The sequence below is a fragment of the Morone saxatilis genome, unplaced genomic scaffold, assembly GCF_004916995.1.
Source record: "Morone saxatilis isolate NCDOM2014 unplaced genomic scaffold, NCSU_SB_2.0 Contig20, whole genome shotgun sequence".
Classification (NCBI taxonomy): Eukaryota; Metazoa; Chordata; class Actinopteri; family Moronidae; genus Morone; species Morone saxatilis.
The window spans coordinates 17,486,888-17,496,799 of record NW_023339763.1 but is presented as its reverse complement, the minus strand read 5'-3'; the positions used below and the strand labels follow the sequence as shown (position 1 = coordinate 17,496,799).

The following is a 9,912-nucleotide window of genomic DNA, read 5'->3' as shown; positions in this document are numbered from 1 at the left end:
TTGTAGGTCCTATTAAACAAGCCAGAGCTTACACCGAGAACAAACACAGAAAAGCTAAAAATCTCAAGACAGTGACAAAATCCCTGAAATTAAATTATCATATTTAATGATGAAAGATGATCATTTCAGATTAAAATCTCCATACTGTGTATTCCAAGAAAAGCAGAAATCAGGTGGACATTTGACTAATGCTTTGAGAAGTACTGTAAGAGCAGATATGAATCATGGGACATCACACTCTCCCGTCCTCTGAAAAGTCCAGGATGTGACCCAGATTTTACCCAGTAATAGTAAATAGGCCTGAAAATCTGAAATTGTTTCTGAAAGTGGGCCACATGGACATTATTTAATTTAAATTCAGGTGTGATCTCACCTGTGGCTCCTGCGTTAAGGGAGGAGAGGAAAGTAAAAAAAACAGTCTCGTGTAACAGCCTGCAAATGAACAGCACCTGCACAGACACCAGGGATAATGATTCTTGAATGAGAAAGCCAACAACTGATTGAGTGTGTCTATGTCCCATTAACTGACAGTCATGGTATCTGTAACACGCCCAAGAATGTCAAGTATGTCCTGCCTTAATATGTCAAACAGCAGTCAAAATAGTCACAGTCACTCATGTAATGAGAGGGCAACATCTGAAAATGGCGTCACTGTGCCAGGGCATAAAAAAGGATTTTATTTCAAAATATTAAATGCATGTAAAGAATGGAGGGAAGGGAAATCTTAAGCATAGGCTCTATCATGAACCAACCAGCTTTATCCTTGAAAGCACCACCTCTTTCTAATCCACGCGTCTGTATACTGTAGCATCACCGCACTGGAAAGGGGAATGACGTGATTTAAATGGGCAGCTTGGGGAGGGGATTACACGATTTGCTAATTTCCTAATGATAAAACGGTCTCTGGACTGCAGAAAGATAGGAAACACATGTGGTGAGGGATAGGTGATGCTGGGATATTAGATGCCACGTCAGGTCAGCCATGAGCCAGCCTAGCATTCAGTTTTATTAAATGTAAACACGTGAAATCAGCTCCAGATCTGGGATATTATTAAAATATGACTAGGATATGTATTTTCATGTTTGTTCTACCATAATCAAAGTATGTTTTTAAAATTAAAAATCAGTGGTGCCAGCTCAGGTGACTGACTATTCATAAACTACAAAATGGGCACTACTACTTCGACAGGAGGAGATCAACATATAAAGTAATTGTAGAGATGCAAATATCATGCGCCTAATCCTTAAATATGGAAGTAAAAGGTATCAAATAAATGTCAAGTCAGCTCTGCCAAAAAGACTCAGGTATACAATAATAAAGTGGCATGTGTTAATAAAGACACTAACCAGTTAAGGGACAGCCATTTTGCACCTGCAAATCTGTCATCTCAACTTGGTTTCATAATGCCTTTGACCAATTGATTTCCCTCAACCAGCTGGAAAATTGAAAATTGTCTAACAGTGCCCCTCCCTTCAGAATGTTGTGAGACAACAATGAGCAAACACAGGGTATCTCAGCCCCACTTACACACTGTACACCTGCTCATGTGCAGTACAGCAGTATTCCCTTATACAAACTGAACAGATGCATTGTATAAGAGCTCATTTTATGCCTTCGTTTTGCCCCCACATTATGAGTAAGATCCTTACAGGCATTCACAAGTTTCAAATTCTCTTTTAACTTTACAAACAATAGTTCAAACCTATTTTACATCCAAGTGGCGTCATCTCAGCAATGAGATGTCTGTTGGCCTGAGTGTAAAACCCAGTGTCTATGATGAGGAGCTTGCAGTGAATCAGGAAAGACACTGAAAGCTTTGGAAATAAAACAGAAGGGACAAAACAGGAGAATAGTTGTTCTGGCCTCATGCAGTGTGGACAGTGGCTGCCACCCAATGGACAAAAGGTTCATGTGCTCAGCTGCGCATACTTGGCCTAGACATGAAATAATTAAATTTAGGCCCAGAATAAATGCAGGGGCACATGTAAATGTCTTTCTTTCTCTTGAGAAGTACTACTGACCTGTTGAGAAGCAAACAAGTAAATGTTTGAGATTATATTCATTTAGTGCCAGAGACAATTACATTGGGGAGGAGATTCCTGTTTTTTTTTTTTCCCCGATAGCCGGACAGGCTCACATGTAATTACTGAGAGGGGTAGTATGTCTAAAGCAAACCATCTGATGGTACTGTAATCAGAAACCATATAATGATAAAACAGAGACAGAGAGAGAGCAGGTGTTCAACTGATACCAAACCTGAACAGTCTTATCATTGTGTTCACAGTGCAGTCCTTCAGTTACAAAAATCACAGCTGGTTTCCTGGTAACCTCACGGTGATGACAAGGCTCCAGGAAGTCACTGCACTCAGCCAAGAAATAGTCCCCTGTAAAGCCACGACTAGATCTAGATACAGATATAGATGTGATGTGTTAGTTAGTTAGAGTTTTAGAGGTGCTGCACCTTTGGACAGATCTAGGCTAGCTGTTTCCTCCTGCTTCCAGTGATTAAGCTAAGCTAACAGTCACTTGGTTGTGGCTTCACAGACAAATATGATATCGGTATCAAACTTCCCATCTAACACTTGGCAAAAAAGAGAACGATAATTTTACTAACCTTTAAATGAATTCGGCCAAAATATACTCAAGCATCACATATGGTTCTAACTGTGTTGCAGAGCTCTAGATCCAGAATCCAGATCTTATTATAACCAACTATAAATAGTGCTGTTGGTTCTAGGTCACACTCACATGCACATTTTGTGCTTTTTAAAATGGCCTGTCTAAGGATGATCATGATCAGTTGAATGTAGGACAACACAAAGAAAAGTAATTGTGTGTCTGGCTGTGCACACATTCATTCCCACAGTCCCTGGTAATTCAAAATGATGGTTACATTAGTAAAAGAGACAATGTAATATACAAAAAGAGACATATCAAAAGTTCACACCTGTTGTATTAAAGTGTAGTTCATCTTAATTCTGATAAACCATTTCTGTTTAACTTAATATTTGATCACTAGTGGCCCTTTACCACACTAATAACATGGGACGATACATGTAAATATAATAGTGCCTTCTGTACAATAGCTGCATGGCGTCATCAGAACCATATGTGTGATTTTCTGGTAATTATAGCAGCTCAGGAGGTAGAGTGGGTTGTCCACTAATCAGACGGTTTGCAGTTTGATCCCCGGCTCCTCCCGCTACATGTCCAAGTGTCCTCGAGCAAGATACTGAACCCCAAATTGCTCCCGCTGCTTTGTCATCAGCGTGTGAAGGTGTGTGTGAATGGGTAAATGTGGCATATAGTGTAAAAACACTTCGAGTGGCCGGAAGACTGGAAAGGCGCTATACAAATGCAGTTCATTTACCATACATAGGACACACAGGGTTCTGAAACAAATAAGCCTCAGAAATCGACACTAGTAACACTGGTATTATTAGCATCTCTGTTGTCACTGCTTATACAACAGCTTTGTACAGCGCACCTTTAACATATGCCAGAACAACAAGCCACATGGGTTAAGTACTGAACATTCATAACGAGCTGAGCAAATCTGACCTGGGTTTCACCCGTGATGCACTCTGAAAGAATGGAGACAATCTCCTTTAATTGCACAAAGACTAAATATATTAGTTAGTTAGTCAGTCAATTTAAAATCATTTCATCATTTTTGTGATTCTGAATAAATCTATATCTAACAACTGGCCCAATGTGGTGCTGTCAAAAGGAAATTATTTTACTGATTGAAAAATCTGCCTCAATAGTCTACATATTATTTTAGAGCTACAATTTAATTAAAATAGTGCTATTCAATAGTAGGGATGTACTAGGGATGATACTCGAATCCCAATAATAGGTTCATGACACGATTTTCTCTCAATTGTTTTAACACGATTTGATTGAAGAAAAATTCTGACTGAAGAAAACTCTTTATACATATAATGGATTTTTTTCAGTCATAATTTGTCTTCAATCTCATTTAGTTAAATACATATAAATAAAACATTCTCTTGCATTTTCACATTATAGAATCCTGTTTTTATTTCTGAAGATGGGTGTTAACTGGGCAAAACAATGCATATTTTGTTTTCTTTGTAAATGTGATACTGACGTCTTGACGCCTTACAGCTACTATCGTGAATGACTTTGTGACTCTGCTATTTAAAAAGAGTATCACAAGTCATTTTTCATCTAACTGATTTGAATCTTCACATAACTAAGTCTGGCACTTTATTTCCATGTAAGTCTATCCTTGAAGAGTAACTAATATACATTTATTCAAAACTGTCTGTAAACTCTACTACCACAAAACCAAACACTTAAGACAAGTTCAAATTCAGATGTTTGTTGTGCCAGCTAATAAAGAGTTTAACTCGATGCTGCTCTACATGTTGCACATGATTATCCAAGCCAAAGAACTGAATGGGCTGCCAGCCAAGTCTTACAAGACCATATGGCCATGGTCTGTGGTGGCGTTTGGGCCGTTGTTTCCTTCAGCGTCCTATTGTTTGGTGTCAAAGGACTGGGGGGGTTGAAGGGGGGGATTATACACAAGAACACATTCTCTCTTTCAAAACACACACAAACACGCTCCCCCATACATACAAGCACAATAGCACATTACCAGTGTCATTACAGGTCGACCCATGATCCAGACATTTTTAATCCACTATGTGCGGGTGCAAAACCACATATTTAAAAGAAAGAAATACCAAAATGAAAAAAAAAGGCTGGCATACAGTAATATATTGTTCATAATAATTGTTGATCCAAAGTGAAATCAAAGCCAACAAAAAAGGAGCATTTTGAGATGTAAGCACATATACTGTAGGTATGAAATCATGAGATGGCACTGAAGAAATAGAATCAATAAACGTGGAATTTGAGCTTAAAAGTTAGAATCTATTCACTCAACAGTACTTACATCAAAGACTTCTTTGCGCAGGCCTTGAGTAGTCCTCAGCCAGCTGCGGTTCAACTCACTCAGCTCCAAAATCGTCTGCACCTTCAGCCGGACTGTCTCTCCAGACTGACGGATCATCTCCACGATCTCGTCCCTGCTCTTGTTCTCCACATTGATGCCATTGATTTCCACCAGCCTGTCCCCCGGCACCAGGCTCAGAGCCCGGTCCTTGGTCCCAGCACCTGGTTCGGCAAAGTGCACCACACGCCGACACACTCCTCCATCAGGCTTCCTGTCCAGCATGGTGGTCCTCCGCAAAGAGAAGCCAAAATCCCCAGTGTTGCGCCGCTGTAGCTCCAGCTCTCTTGGATCTGGTATTGGTGGAGCAACGAGCACAGGCAACTGTAGGTCTGCACCTGGGAAGGTCTTCTCCACCATCTCAGGAATGTGAACCACGCCAGTGCCTTTTGGGTTGGGGTGGGACTTCAAAGAAGATGTAGTCCAGTTCTGCCCAGAAAGATTCGACGCCTCCAAAGGACCGTCCTCATTGATCTTCAGGGAAAAAGACACGTGCCTATGGCCTACCACCGAATTCAACTTGGCCAGTTCCCCAAACTTTGCAGCTCTCTCCTTTACAGAGCTGCGGTGGTGTACCAGCTCACTTCCCTTTATGTTTTCACCAGAAGTACTTGTGCTTATTTGCCCCATATCCTGCTCCATGGTGTTGTGAAGGCGCTCAGCCTCCAGTTTGGTCAGGCTGAGCTCCATGTTGCTGGCCACCTTGATTGGGATCGGGCTAGAGATCTCCAACCTGCTCCTAGACTCCCTCTTAGAGCTCCCTCGATTGAGGTTGAAGAAGCCTCTACGTATGCTCATCTCTTCCAGGCTCTTTAACTCTGCCTGGGACATACGCTCTTTCTTCTCTTTCTTGTCTTTCTTGTCCTTCTTGCCCAGGTCCTTTTCCTTCTCCTTCTCCTTGTCTTTCTTAATTAGATTAAACATGCTTGAAGTTTTCTGCAGTCTTTTACCAGTTTGAATTGTTGACAGCGACAGAATGACAGTTTCATACAAATTATTATGAGAGGTACCTGAGAGATAGTAGGTACAGACCTATAATGTCACCTGTAGGGAAGAGGACAGAAGAAGAGGGAGGGGAGAGAATTAAGAAATGATTTGCTGAGAAATTGATAGAACTGTCTAATTCAGTTTGCATGCCGATTATTGGCCAATATTGTTCACTAGACTGGCACATACTGACACATATGACAGAGTAAACTCTTCATAGGATGCTTTTTAATCCATATTTGTCCCATTTAATTTCACATTTAATATGCGTTTCTTATGTTTTGATTTATGGAATATGATATAACCCTTAAAAATCCATTATCGGTTGCCTTCTTGTAACAGTAGACTATAATAAACCTATCCCTACATGGGAGTTGCTATGGTTCACAGTTCTGCTATACTTACGCGCATGATTGTTCAAATTTACATGTTAACATTATTATTCTTGCAACACAAGCATAAGTTTTATCAAATACTGCATCGCACATCATTTCATCTTGCAGTTTCAAGGATCAACACAATCAAAATAATTCAAAACAGGAAGAAAACTGTGCCAGCTGTGTTCAATGTAACTGACACCACCTACTGATGCATTACAGTCTGAAGAAAGGAAATGACCTACAAACATTAATATCCTCTCGATTTGGGATTTATTCTCTCAGTCCTATACCCTGACACATGTGCATGCCATGATACATGTGTTGCCCTACTTACAGTCACTGTTTGGAAGAGCTTTGACCTTATCTGTCCTGCTGTCAAATGCTCAGCATCACCATTTAAAGTGATGCAGAACATTTGTGCATGAGATTCTCCATCGGAGCAGCATTGCATTGCATATACAAAGTCTGCGCGAAGCCATAAACAGTAAATTCGCACTTAATCCACACTTAATCACATCTCCTGAGGTCAGAGAGGCTGTGGAAATAGCCGAAAGCAATTGCTATCACGGCACTTTCCATGTTCTGTGAATATTCTGCTGGTGACTTTTGACAGGAAATGAGAAAACAGTGTTGATTTTTAGCTTTACTGAACTTACTGTACACATGGTATAGATAGGTTGTCGCTGCGACTAGTCCAGAGCTTGGCCGTAATGCTCTCCCTTTAAGCTGCTTTGCCCTCATTCTCCAGCACCAGTGGCCTCAGGGAACACTTTCAGCACAGTGTCAAAATGTCATTCATATAAAATAACGCAGAGCAAACGCTGTTAGCAGACAGGAACCTGACCTACCTGTAACTGCCGGCAAAGGACCGCGTTCTTGTCTTGCTTGAAGTTTTCAGCATTTTCTTCCTTAGAATTGACAGTAGGTGCGAGAAATGTTCTTGTGGTGCCTTCAAATGCCTGCCGTAAGCTCCGACATTAGAATATGATGGTCGTTCGTGAACAACCTAAGGATACAACCAATCTCGTATTTGTGTTTTTAACTTTAAAAAAGAAAACCGTCTATCTGTAGAAAATAAAGACGAAACATCTCACTGAAAATAGAACTTGCTTGTATTATATGCATAGAAGAACATCACAAAAATGAATAATTATTTAAAGAACACTTTAAAGACAGCTTTTACTTGTGCTGGTTTTATGCAGTTCGTATGTACGTGTTACATAGGCAAAACGTGCCAAAATTAGCACTCTTTTTACTATTGTATTTGGGTTGTCAATGCTTAAAGTGCTCTAAAGTGTAGTAATTCCAACAGCACTTTAAGGCAGCACAAGTGTAAACCGGACAGCAGTGACCTCTCCTGGTATTTTTATTACTTACTGGAACACTGGATGTGCAGGTGCAGCACAAGCACAGGTAAATACTTTACCCAGCCTTGTCAGGACTCACCTCATAGAATATTGTAACTTTGATTTGTAATATTAAATGTCATATATTGACATATGTTTGTTTGTGTGATTATAGTCCCAGTTTGTGCCTTTGAGATGTTTGCATTACACTTCAGGCCAAATTCTAATTCTAAAATGTGAGTTCTTAAAGATATATATATTATGGGACACAATTACTATGCAGGACAGCAATAAGATTTTAAATAAGATATATCTGGCCAAGGCAACAAAAATCGAGCCTTTTGTCCCACTCATGTCCCTGCTGTATCGGTTTACACAATTTATATGGGCAAAATAATGAGAATCGAACCAACATAAGAAAATAGATTGATTTGACTATATTTACAGAAACATTTTCATAAAATACTGCACTACATTAATATCAGTGCTTCCCTCAACAGTACACATAATAAACCAGAATGGGGGGGGAAATGCAACATCTCCAAAATCATTCCAAAATTCCAGCTTATTGTTATAAACTCTTACATTGATGAGATTTGAGACTAGAAACAAATACAATGAATCTTTCACAGTTTCTTCCTGAAATTGTGTGAATCATTTTAATAATCGCTGACTTTATAGCTTACTTAAACTGATCCATCCTGAGAAGATTCCAATTTCAATCAGTTTTGAGTTATACAACTGCAATCATAGATGGGAAATATATAGCAAAATAAAGTCTGAAATAATTTACAGCCATGACTTTTTGCCTCTTCCTATTTTGGCCATATTGTGCAGTCTAGTCTTGGTGCGTTCCTTCTCATCTGGATTTCTCTTCGAAGTGCACTCCAGTGTAGAGTCCGTCTCAAAGGAGATGGCCGGGGCCTGGTTTGGGACAATGCTGCTCTTGGTAGAAGTGGTCTGCAGGACGACCCTGCCACGTAAAGAGTGTTTAAGCTCAAGCAAAAGCGGGTTGTTGTCAGAGTATAATTCCATCTGCTGCACAGGGTCTCTGCCTGACACACAGCATGTACAGCATGCAGAGAACAAGACTCTGAAAATATAAATCCAGCCTAAATAATGCAACTCCACAATGTTCAAGATAATGCAACCTAGGCTGACACTGAACATGAAGTTGAGAAAGATGGTCTTCTCTGTTGCTCGAGACACAAAGCAGTCGGTTCTGTTTGGACAGGGGTAAGTCTCACAGTGGAAAAGGTGTGGAACTTCAAATCCAAATAGGTAATACTGCCCAATGAGGAAGATTATCTCCATGATGGAGCGCAGCAAAACATGTATGATGTAGATGAGTAATACCTGGCTGGAGAGCTGGGTCGGGTCCTTTCCTACCTCTCTCATTTCCTCATCCAGCTGGCTCCTCTCCTCACACTCATCTTCCTGTGAGCTCCACTCCTCATTGCTATAGGCTGTGTTATAAAGACTGCCGGCTTCCAGTGTTGTCTCTTTATCTCCCCCTATGTGTCTGTCCCTTTCGAGTGAAGGTGAGGACCTGGGGACCACTTCGACCTTCTTAACCTCCAACGTTTCATTCTTGGTGATTTTTTGCAAGACGTACACAATGTAAAAGATAGAGGGTGTGGAGACGAGAACAATCTGAAAGACCCAAAAGCGCAAGTGTGAGACAGGAGCAAAAGTGTCGTAGCAGACATTGTTGCATCCAGGCTGCAGGGTGTTGCAGGTAAACTTTGACTGCTCATCGCTGTAGACAGCATCCCCCACCAGGGCCACGAGCAAGATGCGGAAGATGAGCAGCATCGTCAGCCATATCTTGCCAATGACTGTGGAATGGTTTTGAACCTCCGTTAGGAAGCGGCCAAGAATGGACCAGTCTCCCATTTCTGTGGAGAAACAACAGTTAAAACATTACCCACAGTATCAGGCAGAATGTTTTTATTAATAGCTCAAACTGAAGTGGTTGCTCATACATCCTGCGCTCCTAAGGAGAAAAATATGACTCAGTAGTCTTACCAAGGAAGCAGGTGCATGAAACCAGATGTATTTGCACATGTGCAGCTTTCAAATATTATCTAGATTTAAATATTGACCTAGAAATCCCCTATGGATATACAGTAAACATAATAAAATAACTTTCTCAGTGTGTCATTATAATTGTAACAATTATAGTTGTAATCAATAATTATTTTATGATATTAC

The 9,912-nt window shown here is 40.4% G+C and overlaps 2 protein-coding genes across 2 annotated transcripts; both read right to left on the bottom strand.

Annotated features, from left to right (window-relative positions):
* Positions 1 to 4,848: 4,848 nt before the first annotated feature.
* On the bottom strand, positions 4,849 to 6,023 carry LOC118331426 (unconventional myosin-XVIIIa-like). Its single transcript, XM_035666359.1, has one exon. It carries the CDS (start codon positions 5,907 to 5,909, stop codon positions 4,911 to 4,913), a length of 999 nt encoding a protein of 332 aa, XP_035522252.1. The 5' UTR covers positions 5,910 to 6,023; the 3' UTR covers positions 4,849 to 4,910.
* Positions 6,024 to 8,487: 2,464 nt separating this feature from the next.
* LOC118331942 (gap junction delta-2 protein-like) lies at positions 8,488 to 9,594 on the bottom strand. The gene has a single exon (XM_035667044.1). The coding sequence runs from the start codon at positions 9,592 to 9,594 to the stop codon at positions 8,488 to 8,490; it is 1,107 nt and encodes a 368-aa protein (XP_035522937.1).
* Between the last annotated feature and the right edge of the window lie 318 nt (positions 9,595 to 9,912).